General features: G+C 45.5%; 1 protein-coding gene across 1 annotated transcript; it reads left to right on the plus strand.

Moving 5' to 3' along the window:
• Window positions 1–384: 384 nt before the first annotated feature.
• Window positions 385–3,825, plus strand: LOC148812608 (uncharacterized). The gene is made up of 2 exons (XM_088908572.1): window positions 385–971; window positions 2,604–3,825. The coding sequence occupies exons 1-2, from the start codon at window positions 668–670 to the stop codon at window positions 3,719–3,721; spliced, it is 1,422 nt and encodes a 473-aa protein (XP_088764698.1). The 5' UTR covers window positions 385–667; the 3' UTR covers window positions 3,722–3,825.
• Window positions 3,826–19,638: the final 15,813 nt, after the last annotated feature.

The raw sequence follows: 19,638 nt of genomic DNA on the forward strand, positions 1-19,638 counted from the left end.
AATATTGTAACGCTTACGGCCGACAGGTACTGTGTAAGAGCCGGCGTACCAGAGCAGGTGACGTCACCGCCCTTCCCTGTGAGAGCAGGACTACAGCTACTGGGCTGTAGAGAGATCTCTCTTTAGCTCACGGGGCTAGGTCGCTGCAGAGAGACGCGGAAGTCCCGGGTTCGAGCCCCGGACGGTGTGGGGCCGACCTGATGCGGCAAGGGCGCCCGCCTGAGCCCCCGTTGCGTTACAATATTTTATAATATGTCTTTGTTGTAAATGTCTGTAATATGTCTGTAGATTTTATTTTACTTCTATTTTTGTTTTATGTAAATATCATTACTTTCATTTGCTTTGGCAACACTGATTGTACCCATCGGTCATGCTAATAAAGCACCTTGAATTGGAATTGGACAGAGGAGCTGAGACAGAGGGAGGAAGAGAGACAGAGGGAGACAGAGGAGCTGAGACAGAGATTGGAGGAGAGACAGAGAGAGACAGAGGAGCTGAGACAGAGGGAGGAGGAGAGACAGAGAGAGACAGAGGAGCTGAGACAGAGGGAGGAGGACAGACAGAGAGAGACGGAGGAGCTGAGACAGAGGTTGGAGGAGAGACAGAGACAGAGGAGCTGAGACAGAGGGAGGAGGAGAGACAGAGAGAGAGGAGCTGAGACAGAAGTATGAAAGAAGGGAGAGAGAGAGAGAAGGGAGAGAGAGAGGAGAGACAGAGAGAGACAGAGGAGCTGAGACAGAGGGAGGAGGAGAGACAGAGAGAGACAGAGAAGCTGAGACAGAGGGAGAAGGAGAGACAGAGAGAGACAGAGGAGCTGAGACAGAGGTTGGAGGAGGAGTGGAGCAGGAGAGAAGAGGAGCTGAAGGAGAAGATGAGAAAGACACTGGAGGAAGATGAGCTGGAGAAAGAGACAGAGGAGCCCAGACTGCCTGTCAAGAGGAGGAACAGTAAAGAACTTGAACCTCCCGACAGTGAGTGTGATTGATGCTGTATTACTGAGTCACTGATCTTACTGCTCATCAGACTGAGAGATTCAACCATCTTGTGTCCTGTTAGGAATTAAAATCATACTGTGCTCCGCTCTGTACTGCGTTACTAACACAGTGGCACACAGATCTGTGTCTGTTTAAATCCTCTGTGCTGTAATTGAACTGTTTTCTCTCAGGGAGATTAGATTTAATCCATCACACAGCAGCTCAGTCTCTGTAATCTGTTCCTCAAGACTGTCGGACCAACACTCAATCAATCAAGGCTTATTGATCGATGCACGAACAGTACAGCACACAGCGGTGTTGTCAGCATTGAAATCTGCGAGCTCCTTAAAGGCTCGTTAAGAGGGATAGAAGAGTTGGAGGACAGGAATTTATAGGGGTTAACATTGGGATACAACAGATTACACAACTGCAATTTACAGATTGTGTGGAACTAACACAAGGATAGGAGGTATTGAGGTGTCCTGACAGTAGTAGGGTACAGGGTAGGAGGTATTGAGGTGTCCTGACAGTAGTGGGGTACAGGGTAGGAGGTATTGAGGTGTCCTGACAGTAGTAGGGTACAGGGTAGGAGGTATTGAGGTGTGCTGACAGTAGTACGGTACAGGGTAGGAGGTATTTAGTGCTTTTTGTAGGTGTCCTGAGAGTGCCAGTGCTCCCTGTCAGTTCAAGGAGGTAACTGCAGGTGTCTGCTGAGGTTGGCTGTTCAGCAGTCTTACTGCCAGGGGGAAGAAGCTGTTCTGACACCTGGTGGTCTTGGTCAGATACTTCAGTACCGTTTTCCAGATGGTAGTAGAGAGAACAAGTTGTGTTTAGGGTGACTGGGGTGAAAGAGCCCATCAGCAGATCATTAGAACCCCAGACAAGAGTCAGTGAGTCTGTGACTGAACAGCAGCAGCCTGTTGTAGAATCTGTGTCAAACAGGGTGAGATGGATAATTACTGAACAGCCTGGAGTCTGAATTCTGCTTTGTTAACAAAGTGCTCAAGACTGCAGGTCTCAGGGTTGAAGGGACAGTTCCTGACCGACAGACACTGAATCACTGCAGCTCAGCCCAGCAGTGGGGATGTGGTACCAGGAAAATGAGGTGGAGTTTATTCCACTGACAGGTGCTGAGAAGTATTAAGCCTGTTTCCCTCTTGTCATCCTCTGATAAAGACACAGTGGACTCTGACTCTGGACTCTGGGTGTGGTCAGTTTCAGAGTGAAATACCAGCAGGATGATTGCACTGGACTGCACACTCTCCTAGAGTGCTGTTCTTCACTGGGGTGAAGAGATTATCTCTCCTTCTTCAATTAACGTCCTTCTACACTCTGCCCCTGTAACAGTACAGTACTACAGCATGACTGTTGTTGCTTGAGGCCAGTAAATGAACATAGATTCTTCAGATGAAACTTGAGTCACTTTGGGAAACAATATCTGACAGTAGTGAAAATCATGAACATCAGGTAAAACTATGTAGTAATCATGATGCCCAGGACTATAAGTTTCTTTTATAATTACTTTTAAGTTTTGAATCGTGAGCAAACTGAACCCTTCTTATATGTGGAGTGGTTGGTCTCCTCTCATGTGTCACCTCCCTGATGCTCCTGTCTCTCCTCCTGTTGCAGTGAGTGAAGTCGAACCCAGACTCCAGCCCCGCCCCTCTGAGCTGAGACTGGTGCTGCTGGGCAGGACTGGTGCTGGGAAGAGCGCAGCAGGAAACACCGTCTTGGGCTCAGAGGAGTTTCCCTCTGAAGCCAGCAGCTCGGCGGTCACTCAGGAGAGCCGGAAGAGGACAGGACAAGTGTCCGGGAGACGGGTGACTGTGGTGGACACTCCAGACTGGTTCCACGCCGGACTGTCTGAGGGGGACAGGAGACGGGATGTGGGGCTCTGTGTTAACCTGTCTGCCCCGGGACCCCACGCCTTCCTCCTGGTGACCCCGCTGGGCCGATCCACAGGGGAGGAGAGGAGGACACTGGAGACAGTCCTGGAGATATTCGGGGAGAGGGCCCTGGGACACACCATGGTCCTGCTCACCCACGCTGATGAGCTGGCCAGCAGGACGCTGGAGGAGTCTGTGCACACAGGCAGCAGGGAGCTCCAGTGGCTGCTGGAGAAGTGTGGGAACAGGTATCACGCCCTTAACAACAAGGACAGGGGCAGCACTCAGGTCACAGAGCTGCTGGAGAAGATAGAGGAGCTGGTAGCAGGAAACAAGGGCAGCTACTACAGCACTGAGACGTACCAGGAGGCAGAGTCCCAGATCAGACAGAGGCAACTGCAGATTCTGAGGGACAGAGAGGAGAGGAAACAGAGGGAGGAGGAGAGACTGAGGGAGAAGCACCAGAAGGAGCTGCAGAACCACCTCCGCAGGATGGAGGAGGAGATCCAGACACGAGAGGAGAAGATCAGAGCGCTGGAGGAGAAGATAGCAGAGCTGGAGGAGAGGCTGAGGGAGGAGAGGGATGAGGGGAGGAGGAGAGAGCTGGAGCAGGAGCTGAGGAGAGCGAGAGGGGAGAGAGAGAGGCTTCAGAGGGAGATAGAGGAACTGAGAGAGGAGCAGGAGAGGGAGAGGAGACACACAGGAGGGAGATGGAGGGGCTCAGGCAGCGCTATGAGGAAAAGGCCAGAGAGGAGGCAGAGAGACACAGAGAGACTCTCCAGCAGGTCAGTGTGTCGACAACACAGTTCACTCCAGCAGGACAGGAGCACAGGAGCTGCAGGAGGGAGATCAAGGAGCTGAGAGAGGATCAGGAGAGGGAGAGGAGAGAGAGAGGAGACACACAGGAGGGAGATGGAGGGGCTCAGGCAGCACTATGAGGAAAAGGCCAGAGAGGAGGCAGAGAGACACGGAGAGACTCTCCAGCAGTTCAGTGTGTCGACAACACAGTTCACTCCAGCAGGACAGGAGCACAGGAGCTGCAGGAGGGAGATCGAGGAGCTGAGAGAGGCAGTAGAGAGATACAGAGAGACAATAGAGAGACAAAACACAGTGATAGACAGACTCACTGTGTGGCATCAGAGACACACAGGAGATACAGGAGAGTGATTGAGGACCACAAGCAGCACATCGAGAAGAAGGTCACAGAAGATGACTGAGACAAGAGCACACACAGCTCGCAGACACACAAGAGCGCACACAGCCCGCAGACACAGAAGAACACACACAGCCCGCAGACACACAAGAGCGCACACAGCCCGCAGACACACAAGAACACACACAGCCCGCAGACACACAAGAGCACACACAGTAGTCACAACGTAGTCTCACACACAACCTGAAGGCACTCAAGAATACATAACCCTCAGACACATAGAGAACACACACAGCCCGCAGACACACACAGCCCACAGACAGGAGAGAGAAACAGACAGGAGATCGGAGAGCTGATGACACTGAGACAGGAGCAGGAGAGGGAGAGGAGGAGCTCAGGCAGTGTTATCCGAGTGACAGAGAGACACAGAGAGACACTGCCGCAGGTCAGTCACTGATCCACACAGTCTTTCCCAGCGGGAGAGGAAGACCAGATACTTCCTGGACACAGAGTGAGGACTTTCCACTGAAACACTGATCTCTTCCTCGTAAGAGATCTGACTCACTGAGAACCTGCCCTTAGTGTCCCATGTGAAGAAAACTAATTTTAAATAATGTTCTATTTTGATCATGTTTGTATTTTGGTATTCTTTGTGTATATATATTCATAAATGTCATGAATATTTTTGGATATAATTCTGATATTGTATATGTGTGTGTAACAGAATATATTGTAGCATTTACAGGTTCTTCTCAGGACAAAGGACCAGTGGAGACACGATAAACGAACCAGGCTTTATTCTTTATCAACTACAGAATATACACACACATGACGGAACACGCACACATCTTTAGGGTGGTAATTACTTAACGACTTAACAACAAGCTATACAGTACACTTATAAGACACTACTATGACTTTATTTACACAGGTAGGGTCAGCCGCTGGTCATCGTGCTGACCCTCAGACTCTCCCTGGCTACAACTCCCAGCATGCCCAGCGGTACTATGAGCGCCTAGGGGCGCTTCCTCCTCACAACTGGGCGTTACAGTATGTGTATATGTGTATATGTGTACTTTATTCTCCTGAGCCCATAATCAAAGAGCAGAACCGGCTCGTCCGGCAACTGGGACTTTATATCTCGCAACGGCGACTTACAATCTCAGAATCACGACTTTATTTCTGGTCATTGGGACTTTATATCTCGCAACGGCGACTTACAATCTCAGAATCGCGACTTTATTTCTGGTCATTGGGACTTTATATCTCGCAACGGCGACTTACAGTCTCAGAATCACGACTTTATTTCTGGTCATTGGGACTTTATATCTCGCATCGGCGACTTACACTCTCAGAATCACGACTTTATTTCTGGTCATTGGGACTTTATATCTCGCAACGGCGACTTACAGTCTCAGAATCACGACTTTATTTCTGGTCATTGGGACTTTATATCTCACAACGGCGACTTACAATCTCAGAATCACGACTTTATTTCTGGTCATTGGGACTTTATATCTCGCAACGGCGACTTACAATCTCAGAATCACGACTTTATTTCTGGTCATTGGGACTTTATATCTCGCAATTCCGAGTCAGAAAAGTCATAATTTCGAGATCTAAAGTCGAAACGGCGAGAAACCGCGGCGCGTTTTTTTTTCTTTCCACTCCCTGGCGGACACGGCTTCCACAGAGGAGGGAGAGATGGACTTTTATGTTTTTCTATCGACTTTATTCTCCTGGGCCGATCATCAAAGAGCAGAACTGGCGCCAAAACCCGCTTCCGGCTCGTCCTCCGGATGCCGCTGCGGCGCCGGTTGCTAAGCGACGCTCCGAGCCCGAGCGCTCGAGCTCCTCTCGGGGCGGTTTTATTCCCAGCTGAGGAGCCGCTCCTGTCCTGGAAATCCCGGGAAGGACTGGGACTCCCCTCCTGTGGGCTGGGAGGCTCTTCCCGGGTGTCCTGGTGTCCTGGGAAAAGGCCCCCTGTGCTGCGGGCGTCTCCGAGAGAAACGGGCTGTTTGTGTGGGAAGATGCTCTTTCCTCAGGAGGGGAAGAGCCGAGCGGGAAGGAAAGTTCTGGAAGTGCGTCTCCTCTCCGGCTGCTCCAGTCCCAGTGACGGCGACACCGGGACAGGACAGGAGGGACGAGCGGGTCCTCTTTCCCACACGGGGTGTTAGTGGGGTTTGTTAGGAGGCTCAGGTCCTTCAATGTGTGTAGTAAGATGCTACACATGTTCTATCAGTCGGTGGTAGCGAGTGCCATTTTCTACGCAGTGGTGTGCTGGGGCTCTGGGATTAGAGCAGTAGATTCCAAAAGGCTGAACAAGCTCATCAGGAGAGCAAGCTCTGTCATTGGGTTTGACCTGGACTCCTTGGAGGTAGTGGCTGAGAGGAGAATGAGGTCCAAACTAGAGGCCATCATGGACAACTTCTCCCATCCCCTCTTTGACAGGCTGGCAGGAATGAAGAGCACGTTCAGCAATAGACTGATTCATCCACGGTGCGACAGGGAGCGCTACAGGAGGTCATTCTTGCCGTCTGCTATAAGACTGTACAACGCATCCACCTTGCGTCTTGGCAGAGGCAACATCGACAGTGACCTGTTTCTGGACTAAACGCATCCACACATCTACTGCTACATCTGTTCTCTTTCTTTTTCTTTTTCTTTTTCCCGTTTACAACCACTTTTTGTGCAATATATGCCAGGGACCTGTGCAATACATTTATATTTATATCTATAGTTACATCTATATTTATATTCATATGTGTGATATGAGTGTGATACGATTTTCTGTGTACTGTTCTGTTCTAGTTTGTTCTTGTGCGTCCGGACTGTGAGTAACTCTTGTATTGTATTGTATGTATTGTACTATTATTATATAATTCGTTACACTGTGGCTGTGTTGTGTGTGTTAAGCTGCTGTTGCACTGCAATTTCCCTCACGGGATCAATAAAGTATCTATCCATCTAGGACACAGGACAGAGAGAGAGAAAAGGACACCAGTGGGAGAGAGTCCTGAAGCTCTCAGGTCTGGTCTTGATCCGGGTTGGTCCCAGTCCCAGTTTACACTGGTTTACAATGTGGGACTTCTGCCCTGACACGACCCCACACGTGTGTCTCCACAGGAGACGGGAGTCCTGTAACGTGTTACCCTACAATATTTGATCTCCTGCCTGTCTGTTATTCTCCCCAGTATAATCCTCTCAGTCTGGTATGAAATACCAGCTCCTGCCAGTCAGCTCTGTTACAACAGACAGGATCCCTTTAGTCCTGCAGGGCTTGATTCCGATTTTTATTCAACTACTTCTCTCATAATCACCTTTGTTTTCCAGCAGCGTTTCTGTATCATTCTAAAGAAGCGAACAATAGGTTTCTACTGCTGTACTTCAACTGGAAGGAGGTAAAAACACACGTTCCCGTTTCTCTTCAATACCTGGTCCTCTAGGCTGGTCTTCTGTCACATCAGCTAAAAAGTCACTTTTTAGGTTGAGTCCTGAAACTGCTGGACGAATCTCTGTTCTCATCACATCGCAAACTGGAACCACAGCACCTCCAGCGAGCCTGTTGAAGCCAATACCGCCCTGCTCCTCAGAGAAAGAGTCTCTCTTTTCCCCAGTGACTCACTGTCGGTGCTGCTCTTTCCCTGAATCTGTCCTCACTCGTCTCCTGAGCCGAGCGGCGAGGACAAGCGAGTGAAACTGTGTCACAAGAGTGAGTGTGGAGTCTGCGTGTTCCTGCTGTGGGTCGCTGGAGTTGGTGTCTGTTTGTGTGGAGTCTCTGTGTTCCTGCTGGGGGTCGCTGGTGCTGGTGTCTGTGTGTGTGGAGTCTGCGTGTTCCTGCTGGGGGTCGCTGGTGCTGGTGTCTGTGTGTGTGGAGTCTGCGTGTTCCTGCTGTGGGTCGCTGGTGCTGGTGTCTGTGTGAAATGACTGCTATCCTTCCTGACGTTTTGAGATCAACAGCGCAGCCTGACGGTCCTGTTGTCTCGACCCGGTCCACTCTGTCGGTATCGAACCAGGGAGCCACGAGCTGGATCGGCCAGATTTAAACTGGGTCAGAACTGGGTCACTGTTTCTGAAAGCGCACACAGTAGGTGGGTAGAGACGGGGGGGGGGGTCAGGTGTCATTTTTCTGAGGGGGGTTATGGGGTGCCGTCACCTGCAGCCCTTCACCCCACTGCTGGGCCACACTGGGAATGACACCCACAGGGTTCAACTCGCTCGTTAATTAGTCGGTCGTTAATTGATCCCGGCTTCATCAGCAGTTTCCTGAGAGGAGCCAGGGTATCGGCTTGTTCCCCCCTCCCACCCCTCTCTGTGTACAGTAGAGCCTCCTGGGCAGCTTGTGAACCCTGGGTCAGTCACTCAGAGGGCTTATAACAACCCTGCCCAGGGAGGAGGGCTCCCGAGAGCGTCACTCGAGTGTCCCTTAAGCCCATTGGAGGAGAGGGGTGAGGCGGGACGTCACTCCACCGTGGTGGAAGCCCATTGGCTGAGAGGGGACAGGGGGGCGGTCCCTGCGAGAACTCGGGGCAGGTGCGCGTCTCGTTTGAAGTTTGAAATCCTAACGGTCGCGCTTCCCGCCGTGAGGGCTCCTGCCCCGCCGCGGTTTCCCGAGTTTGAACGTATTTTATCATTAATAATTGGTTTTAGTCAGCTTTTTACTAGAATATACAAGCTTTCTTCTTTCCCGCCCTCATGGACGCCGTGTCTCTGCGTCGCCGAGCTGAAGCCACAGGTCAACCGCGGTTTGAACACGTTTCAATCACTCAATTCTTTTGTTTTTTTTAAAATATAATGTCGTCTAGAGCAGAAATTTGTTCTTCACGAACGTAGATATCGGTGGAAAAGTGTGGGTTTGCGTCAGTGTCATCAATATCATATGCTATCAGTGTTGTAACGCTAATATAATAAAATACTGCGTCAGTATAATCGGTCTGACAGAGTTTTCGCCAGGCTGGGGCTCTTCAGCACGTTTATACACCTGTTAAACTTGACTGAGTCCAAAGTCAACGCGTTTCTGGACGTTTCTGCGCACCGAGAGGACGTTTGCTGTTCGTGTTGGAGACGGAAGATGTTTCCCGGGCTGTGGCGGTGAGTGGCGACTTGTCCCTCCGTTTCTTCATTGAAATCGTTCAGTCCTCAGGCTGATGAGAAAACAGTCATAGGAGTGAGAAAATGTCTGTGGTGAAATTGTGTAAAAGTGTGTCTGTATCATTGAGCTCGAGGGGTTTGAGGTAAAATTGTGTCAAAAGTGTATTTTTATCATTGTGCTCGACGGGTTTGTGGTGAAATTGTGTCAAAAGTGTCTGTTTATCATTGAGCTCGACGGGTTTGTGGTGAAATTGTGTCAAAAGTGTCTGTTTATCATTGAGCTCGACGGGTTTGTGGTGAAATTGTCAAAAGTGTCTGTTTATCATTGAGCTCGACGGGTTTGAGGTAAAATTGTCAAAAGTGTCGGTTTATCATTGAGGTGAAATTGTGTAAGAAGTGTCTGTTTATCATTGTAAAATTGTGTAAACGTGTCTTTATCGTTGAGCTCAGGGGGGTTGAGGTAAAACTGTGTAAAAGTTTATCATTGAGCTCGACGGGTTTGAGGTCAGATTGTGTAAATGTGTGTTTTTGTCATTGTGCTCAGGGTGTTTGAGGTAAAATTGTGTAATATTAATAATTGCTTACACTCATTGTGCTTTTCTGGACACTCCACGCTACGCGCTTTACAGAATGAGGACTCCTCTCCACCAACACCAAGGTCATTTATCATTGAGGTTAAAATTGTGTAAAAGTGTCTGTTTATCATTGAGCTCGGGGGGTTTGTGGTGTAACTGCGTAAAATGTCGGTTTATCATTGTAAAATATTGTAAACGTGTCTTTTTATTATTGAGCTCGATGGGTTTGAGGTCTTATTGTAAAATTGTCTTTATCATTGTAAAATTGTGTAAAAGTGTTTTTTTTATCTTTGAGGTGTAATTGTGTAAAATTCTTGTTTGATAGAGGGTGTTTGAGGTAAAAGTGTCTGTTTGATGCGGCGCAGTGGGGTCCGGGCACGGCGAGGTGCGCCGGCGGGGGTGTGTGTGCAGGTGGGGTTGTGGGGGAGTGTGTGTGGGGTTGTATGTGTAGGTGGGGTTGTGTGTGTGTGGGGTTGTGGCTGAGTGTGTGGGGGAGTGTGTGAAGATGGGGGAGTGGGGGTGTTTGTGTGGGTGGGGCTGTGGTCCGGCCAAAAACTAAATCTCAGTTACAGTCTCCAGACACTCACAGTATGTAGATGTTTTCTGAGATGTCTGTTGTGATTGTCTGATTTTTAGTTTATTCACGTTAATTTTCTAAGGGAGGGTCACAGAGAAGACCCCCTTGCCCCCATCTTGATTAAAATGAAACGCGTGTTTCATGAAATAGTCATTTTTCACAATCTGGCCGTGCCAGACAGAATCCACGTTCACTGGCCATGTAATTGTAACGAGTCGCTTGGACTTGCTGACCGTTACTGGAAGAAGCTTCTGATGGCTCCTGACGTGGGCGAGAGAATAAAGCCTTGTCTGTTTCTGAAGCCCTTCCTGTGTGTCCTTTCATTTCACATCTATTCCTCTGGGTGACTGGAGGTGGCGCTGTCCTGCTCCCTCTGGTGATCGACGGGTTTTTCACTCGGAGCCGTGTTGAGCGGTATTTCTCGCGTTAAGAAAGTTAGGTGTTGGCATGAACTCTTAGTCATCAATAATATTCAGTTTAGCACGGTCATCAATTCTGTTCTACTCTGAGGATGTAGGGGAGGGAAGACGCCCGTGGTCTTGTCACTGAGAGACTCCAGTGTGCTCAAGAGCTGTTCAGCACAGCTAGAGCCCCACAATTCACACTCGACCATCCCAGATCCCAGATCAGTCCCCGGGTGTGAGATCCTGCTGTGTGATCTGAGCTTCTCTCTGTCACTGTATTAATGTGCAGTGGTTTTAATCAGTGAGCTCTTTCTCTCTGTTTAAACCTGCGGTTTCTCATCGCTGCGTAATGACGCACTGACTGGACCCACAGGGTCACAGCGAGAGAAATACAGCCTGTAGATCACCAGAGGAAGAGCAGAGCAGCACAGTCTCCATCACCTGATTGCTGATTATGCATTATGTCCTGTTTTCATCCAGGTGAGGCTCAGCTATACTCACAACACTGCTGACAGCAGGAGGATTCAAGTATTCTTGACTGGGCAGCTCGTTAAAACCAGCAGCCATGGTGTTCAGACCGATTGTTCTTACACACAGAGGACTGACACAGCTGCGCGTTGTGAACCTGTTTTTCTAAGAGGACATGTGAGTGGGGGAGGCGGACTGGCCCTTACTCTACTCTGAAAATACCTGTGAAACCGGAGAGAGAGATGCGATAACAACCTTTGTACGTGAATCTGCGCCCTACAGGACCGCACACAGCACGAACGTGGTGATGTTCAGAAATATAAAAAGTCAAGATGATGCCAATAATATTTGTTCAAAGGAAACTGATGGCGCCAGCTGGGTTTGAACACTCGACCTCCGTTCAGCGATCACGCCACCGAGGCAGTGGAGTGACCAGCACTGAAACAGCACAGTGCGTGAATATAGTTAGACCGGCCTTCATTCCTGTAGATAGGCGCTTCCATCTTATACTCCCGATTAACCCAGTTCTAAAAGTGTGCTTGTTTACTCCGTCTTCACAGACAAGCTTGAAACTGTCACTTCTCTCACAGAGCGCTGTCTACTGTATAAACGTCCGGTATCATGGTCAGAGGGGGCAAGGAGCACGTGAAAACATTTCCCAAATAACCACATGTAAGACTTTGGTGCTTAAAATGTTCAGGGAGAAATGGAAGACTGGTGTGTATTTTTTCTTTAAAATACCGAGACATAATATGTTTATGTTCCTAAATTAATATCGTTTATGACCTTCAGATGCGTTATGCTCCTCTTCCTTTTAAGCTCAACTACTAAAATTTCCCTTTAGTGATAAAATTCCATATAAATATTCAATACTAAGCAGATTAAAATGTGCACAGTAAAGAGATCAAATGATGAAATCTTTCCACGACCGACCAACGCACCACGAGCGCCCCTGTCGGTCATTTTGGCCGCCAATCACGTACCGCGGTATGACGTAATGATTTGCGTGGCTGAATCTGTATATAGCGCCTTTCTGGACAGTCCACTCAGCGCGCTTTACAGGATATGAGGACTCCCCTCCACCAACACTGAGGTAAGTGTCTTTTTTTTCCTAAGTGTGACGGGTTTGAGGTGAAATTGTGTAAAAGTGTCTTTTTATCATTGAGCTTGGAGGGTTTGAGGTGAAATTGTGTAAAAGTGTCTTTTTATCATTGAGCTCGGGGTGTTAAACTTTATTTTATATAGCGCCTTTAAAGGTGGCTTCTCAAAGCGCTTTACAGGATGACAACAATAAATAAGAAAAATATATAAGATAAAACACAATTACAACACACAGAGGAGACTGTGGAAGGTGGTACTAAGAGCAGAGGGGTGAAGAATGGAACCAGTTCAGTAAAGGCTTTTCTGAAGAAGAGGGTTTGGAGTCTGGATCTGAAGGAGTTTAGAGAAGGTGACTCTCTGATATCCTTGGGCAGAGAGTTCCAGAGCTTGGGGGCAGAACAGGAGAAGACCCTGTCACCCCAAGAGTGTAGAGGGGCTTGGGGGACAGTAAGGAGAGCAGAATTAGCAGAGCGAAGGTTGTGAGGTGGAGTGTAGGGCGATAATAGTTCAGACAGGTACTGAGGTGCCTAGCCATGCATAGCCTTACAGGTGAGCGTGAGGATTTTAAAGTCCACACAGAATTTAACTGGATGCCAGTGGAGGGACTCCAGGATAGGAGTGATGTGGTCACTTGCACCAGACCTAGTCAGGATTCTGGCTGCTGAGGTTTGGACATACTGCAGTTTGTTCAGAGTAGATTTAGATACCCCAGCGAGTAGAGCATTACAGTAGTCAATTCGAGAGAACACAAATGTGTTGATCAGCTTTTCAGCCACAGTTAGTGATAGCATAGGGGGTAGTCTAGCGATATTTCTAAGGTGAAAAAAACATGTTTTGATGATATGCTGCACATGTGGGTCGAATGTTAAGCCAGAATCGAATATAACTCCAAGGTTTTTCAATTTTGATTGAAGCTCAAGTACAGAGCCATCTACAGACAGGGTTACAGGACTGGCTTTACGAAGTTGATGGGGTGTGCCAATAAGTATGACTTCAGTCTTGTCGCAGTTAAGATGAAGGACGCTTTGAGTCATCTAACTTTTTACGTCCGAGATGCAATTAGATAGAATAGAGACAGCCACATCAGTGTCAGGTTTGGTATGGATGTATAGTTGAGTATCATCAGCGTAAAAATGAAAGCTGAGGCCATGTGATCTTCAAAGCTGACCAAGTAGGAACATGTAAATGCTGAAGAGCAAGGGGCCCAGTATTGAGCCCTGAGGGACACCAGACTTAACAAGACCAATTTCAGAGCTTTACCCATTGAGAGAGACAAAGTGACAGCGATCGGTGAGGTAAGATTTGAACCATTTGAGAGCAGTGTCAGAAACTCCAAACACAGTCTCAGGACGAGAAAGTAAGATGTCATGGTCAACAGTGTCAGAAGCAGCACTGAGATCAAGAAGGATGAGTATAGAGAGGGAACCAGAATCAGAAGCTATTAGATGATTGGTGGTGACGTATCTGGAGTGTGACAGCACGTTCTAGACTTTTAGGAAGAAAGGGTCAGTTGGAGATGGGGTGAAAATTAAGATTGTCGAGAGCCATGTTAGGCTTCTTTGGCACGGGGGTAATGGCAGCAGTTTTGAGGACCGTTGGTATAACACCAGTGCTCATGGATTCATGTATAATATTGAGGACAATGGGACAGAGAGAAGAGAAACGGGACTGGAATAAAGTGGTGGGAATGGGATCTAAAATAGATGTGGTGGGTTTCATGCGTGTAACTAGTTTGTTGAGGGATGCTGAGTCAAGAAGAGAGAAGCTGGAGGTAAAGAAATTATTTGTGTAGTGGAGAGAATGTGATGTGTGTTTAAGATAAAATTGTGTAAAAGTCTTTTTATCATTGAGCTCAGGGTGTTTGATGTAAAATTGTGTAAAAGTGTCTTTTATTATTATTGAGTTTGTGGTGTTTGAGGTAAAACTGTCTTTTTATCATTGAGCTTGAAGGGTTTGAGGTAAAGTTGTGCAAAAGTGTCTTTTTATTATTGTGCTCAGGGGGATTGTGGTGAAATTGTGTAAATTTTCTTTATCATCGTGCTCAGGGTGTTTGAGGTAAAATTGTGTAAAGGTGTCTTTTTATCACTGAGCTCAGGGTGTATGAGGTAAAAGTGTCTGTTTATCATTGAGGTAAAATGGTGTAAAAGTGTCTTTATTTTTGAGCTCACGGGGTTTGAGGTCAAATTGTGTAAAAGTTTCCATCATTGAGCTCGGGTGGGGTTTGTGGAGAAATTGTGTGAAAGTGTCTTCATCATTGAGCTCGCGGTGTTTGAGGTAAAATTGTGTAAAAGTGTCTTTTTATCATTGAGCTCAGGGGGTTTGTGGTGAAATTGTGTAAAATTGTCTATCATTGAGCTCGTGGGGTTTTTGGTGAAATTGAGTAAAAGTGTCTTTATCATCGTGCTCAGGGTGTTTGAGGTAAAATTGTGTAAAAGTGTCTTTTTATCATTGAGCTCTAGGGGGTTGTGGTGAAATTGTGTAAAAGTCTTTTATCATTGTGCTCGGGGGGTTTGTGGTGAAATTGTGTAAAAGTGTCTGTTTATCATTGAGGTTAAAATTGTGTAACAGTGTCTTTTTATCATTGAGCTCGACAGGTTTGAGGTAAAATTGTGTAAAAGTCTTTATCTTCGAACTCGACGGGTTTGAGGTTAAATTGTGTAAAAGTGTCTTTATCATTGAGCTCGACGGGTTTGAGGTGAAATTGTGTAAAAAGTCTTTATCATTGAGCTCGGGGTGTTTGGAATAAAATTGTGTAATATTAATAATTGCTTACACTTATATAGCGCTTTTCTGGACACTCCACTCAACGCGCTTTACAGATTGAGGACTCCCCTCCACCACCACCGAGGTAAGTGGTGATATAAGTGTTTGTTTTTATCATTCAGCTCGTGGCGTTTCAGGTAAAATTGTGTAAAAGTGTCTGTTTATCATTGAGCACGGGGGGTTTGAGGTGAAATTGTATAAAAGTCTTTGTCTTTGTAAAATTGTGTAAAAGTGTCTTTATCATTGAGCTCAGGGGGTTTGAGGTAAATTTGTGTAAAAGTGTCTTATTGTAATAGTGTCTTTTTATCTTTGAGCTCCCGGTGTTTTAGGTAAAATTGTGTAAAAGTGTCTTTTTATCATTGTGCTCAGGGGTTTTGTGAAATTGTGTAAAAGTGTCTTTTTATTATTGATCTCGGGGTGTTTTGAGGTGAAATTGTGTAAAAGTGTCTATCAGTGAGCTCGGGGGGTTTGTGGTAAAGTTGTGTAAAAGTGTCTGTTTATCATTGTGCTTGGGTGGTTTGTGATAAAGTTGTGTAAATGTCTTTTTATCATTGTGTACAAGTGTTTTTATCATTTAGGTTGGGGGGTTTGAGGTGAAATTGTGAAAATGTCTTTTTATCATTGAGCTCGAGGGGGTTGTGGTGAAATTCTGTTAAAGTGACTTTTTATCATTGTGCTCGGGGTGTTTGTGGTGAAAATGTGTAAAAGTGTCTGTTTATCTTTGAGCTCGAGGGGTTTGTGGTAAAATTGTATAAAAGTGTCTATCATTGAGTTCGGGGGGTTTGTGGTAAAGTTGTGTAAAAGTGTCTTTCACTGTGCTCTGGGGGTTTGTGGTGAAATTGTGTAAAAGTCTTTTATTGAGCTCGTGCTGTTTGAGGTGAAATCATGTAAAAGTGTCTATCAATGAGGTAAAATTGTGTAAAAGTGTCTTTTTATCAATGAGCTTGGGGTGTTTGTGGTGAAATTGTGTAAAAGTGTCTTTATCATTGTGCTCCGGGGGTTTGTGGTGAAATTATGTAAAAGTGTCTAACATTGAGGTGAAATTGTGTAAAAGTGTCTTTTTATCATTGAGCTCTAGGGGGTTGTGGTGAAATTGTGTAAAAGTCTTTTATCATTGTGCTCGGGGGGTTTGTGGTGAAATTGTGTAAAAGTGTCTGTTTATCATTGAGGTTAAAATTGTGTAACAGTGTCTTTTTATCATTGAGCTCGACAGGTTTGAGGTAAAATTGTGTAAAAGTCTTTATCTTCGAACTCGACGGGTTTGAGGTTAAATTGTGTAAAAGTGTCTTTATCATTGAGCTCGACGGGTTTGAGGTGAAATTGTGTAAAAAGTCTTTATCATTGAGCTCGGGGTGTTTGGAATAAAATTGTGTAATATTAATAATTGCTTACACTTATATAGCGCTTTTCTGGACACTCCACTCAACGCGCTTTACAGATTGAGGACTCCCCTCCACCACCACCGAGGTAAGTGGTGATATCAGTGTTTGTTTTTATCATTCAGCTCGTGGCGTTTCAGGTAAAATTGTGTAAAAGTGTCTGTTTATCATTGAGCACGGGGGGTTTGAGGTGAAATTGTATAAAAGTCTTTGTCTTTGTAAAATTGTGTAAAAGTGTCTTTTTATCAATGAGCTTGGGGTGTTTGTGGTGAAATTGTGTAAAAGTGTCTTTATCATTGTGCTCCGGGGGTTTGTGGTGAAATTATGTAAAAGTGTCTAACATTGAGGTGAAATTGTGTAAAAGTGTCTGTTTATCATTGTGCTCGGGGGTTTGTGGTGAAATTGTGTAAAAGTGTATTTTTATCATTGAGCTCAGGGGATTTCAGGTGAAATTGTGTAAAAGTGTCTTTTTTCATTGTGCTTGGGGGGGGGGTTTGTGATGAAATTGTGTAAAAGTGTCTGCTTATTGTAAAACTGTGTAAACGTGTGTTTATCATTGAGCTTGACGGGTTTGTGGTGAAATTGTGTAAAAGTGTCTTTATCATTGAGCTCGATGTGTTTGAGGTCGGATTGTGTAAATGTGTTTTTTTGTCATTGTGCTCAGGGTGTTTGTGGTGAAATTGTGTAAAAGTGTCTTTATCATTGAGCTCGACGGGTTTGAGGTCAAATTGTGTAAAAAGTCTTTATCATTGAGCTTGTGGTGTTTGAGGTAAAATTGTGTAATATTAATAATTGCTTACACTCATATAGTGCTTTTCTGGACACTCCACTCAACGTGCTTTACAGATTGAGGACTCCCCTCCACCACCACCGAGGTAAGTGGTGATATAAGTGTGTGTTTTTATCATTCAGCTCGTGGCATTTCAGGTAAAATTGTGTAAAAGTGTCTTTATCATTGAGCTCGGGGGGTTTGAGGTAAGTTTGTGTGAAAGTGTCTTATTGTAAAAGTGTATTTTTATCATTGAGCTCGGGGGGTTTGAGGTAAGTTTGTGTGAAAGTGTCTTATTGTAAAAGTGTATTTTTATCATTGAGCTCGGGGGGGTTTGAGGTAAAATTGTGTAAAAGTCTCGGTTTATCATTGAGCTCGACAGGTTTGAGGTAAAATTGTGTAAAAGTCTCGGTTTATCATTGAGCTCGACAGGTTTGAGATAAAATTGTGTAAAAGTGTCTTTTTATCTTTGAGCTCGGTGGGTTTCAGGTAAAATTGTGTAAAGTTTCTTTTTATCATTGTGCTGGGAGGTTTTGAGGTAAAATTCTGTAAAAAGTGTATTTTTATCTTTGTGCTTGACGGGTTTGAGGTAAAATTGTGTCAAAAGTGTCTTTATCATTGTGCTCGGGGGGTTTGTGATAAAGTTGTGTAAAAGTCTTTTTATCATTGTGTACAAGTGTGTTTTTATCATTGTGCTCGGGGGGTTTGTGGTGAAATTGTGTAAAAGTGTCTATCTTTGAGCTTGCGGTGTTTGAGGTGAAATCGTGTAAAAGGGTCTTTATCATTGAGTTCGAGGGGTTTGTGGTGAAATTGTGAAATAGTGTCTTTTTCACTGTGCTCTGGGGGTTTGTGGTGAAATTGTGTAAAAGTCTTTATTATTGAGCTCAGGCTGTTCGTGGTGAAATTGTGTAAAAGTGTCTGTTTATCATTGTGTTCGGGGGGTTTGTGGTAAAGTTGCTTAAAAGTCTTTTTATCTTTGTGTACAAGTGTGTTTTTTTCATTGTGGTCGGGGGGTTGTGTAAAAGTGTCTTTTTATCTTTGAGCACGCGGTGTTTGTGGTAAAATTGTGTAAAAATGTCTTTTTATCATTGTGCTCGGGGGGGTTTATGGTGAAATTGTGTTAAAGTGTCTTTTTATCATTGTGCCCGGGGGGGTTTATGGTGAAATTGTGTAAAAGTGTCTTTTTATCATTGTGCTCGGGGGGGTTTATGGTGAAATTGTGTAAAAGTGTCTTTATATCATTGTGCTCGGGGGGTTTATGGTGAAATTGTGTAAAAGTGTCTTTTTATCATTGAGCTCGGGGGCTGTGTGGTGAAATTGTGTTAAAGTGTCTTTTTATCATTGAGGTCAAATTGTGTAAAAGTGTCTTTTAATCATTGAGCTCGGGGGGGTTTGTGGTGAAATTGTGTAAAATTGTCTATCATTGAGCTCGTGGTATTTGTGGTGAAATTGTGTAAAAGTGTCTTTATCGTTGATGAAAAATTGTGTAAAAGTGTCTTTATTATTGTGCTCGGGGTGTTTGAGGTAAAATTGTGTAAAAGTGTCTGTTTATCATTGAGGTGAAATTGTGTAAAATTAATAATTGCTTACACTTACATAGCGCTTTTCTGGACACTCCACTCAACGTGCTTTACAGATTGAGGACTCCCCTCCACCACCACCAAGGTAAATGGTGATATAAGAGTGTCTTTTTATCATTGACCTCGGGGTGTTTGTGGTGAAATTATGTAAAAGTGTCCTTTTATCATTGAGCTCGACGGGTTTGAGGTAAAATTGTGTAAAAGTGTCTTTATCATTTTGCTCGGGGCGGTTTGTGGTAAAATTGTGTAAAAGTGTATTTTTATCATTGAGCTCGTGGGGGTTTGTGGTGAGGTTGTGTAAAAGTGTGTTTTTATCATTGTGCTTATGGGGTTGTGGAGATATTGTGGTTTTTGGGTGTAAAAGTCTTATTGTTCACACGTTGCTGCTGTGATGTGGCCTTTCGCCTGTAGGTGGCGCTCTCTCCAGTCATTTTTAAATGTACCAGTCCTGATGGATGACTGTACACATCCTCAGTCAAGGGGAATATCTAATTAGTTACTCTCCAAATAGCATTGTTGTATGAAACATTTAAAGAAATCGACAACCACTTTTCAAAACGCACAATAACACAGACTGGTATGTTTGACAACGAGTAAATAAGACACAGGCGAAACAAGAATTCACCATCACTTTCTCCATGTTTACTGTGACCTGTCCTGATCATGAGAAGACTCAGACGCGTCTCTTCACCAGACAGTTTAATCCAGCAGTCCTACATGGGACCGGTGTGAGAGTATGTGGGTAACAGTGATGGCTCTCTCTGCTGTACTGCTGTGGCCCTCCCTCCTGATGACAGAATCGTCTCACACTTCACCTTCACAGACACAAGCTCCATGTGTTTGTGGTGAAATTGTGGGTCTGTTGGTGTGAAAGTGTCTTTATTATTGAGCTTGTTGAACTGATCTCGAAGGCCACTT

This window comes from Atractosteus spatula (assembly GCF_055471065.1).
Source record: "Atractosteus spatula isolate fAtrSpa1 chromosome 10 unlocalized genomic scaffold, fAtrSpa1.hap1 SUPER_10_unloc_2, whole genome shotgun sequence".
Lineage (NCBI taxonomy): Eukaryota > Metazoa > Chordata > Actinopteri > Semionotiformes > Lepisosteidae > Atractosteus > Atractosteus spatula.

Coding starts and splice junctions, on each gene's coding strand:
- LOC148812608 (XM_088908572.1), top strand. CDS start 668: ATGAAAGAAGGGAGAGAGAGAGAGAAGGGAGAGAGAGAGGAGAGACAG. Junction 972..2,603: donor AGAACTTGAACCTCCCGACA/GTGAGTGTGATT, acceptor CTCCTGTTGCAG/TGAGTGAAGTCGAACCCAGA.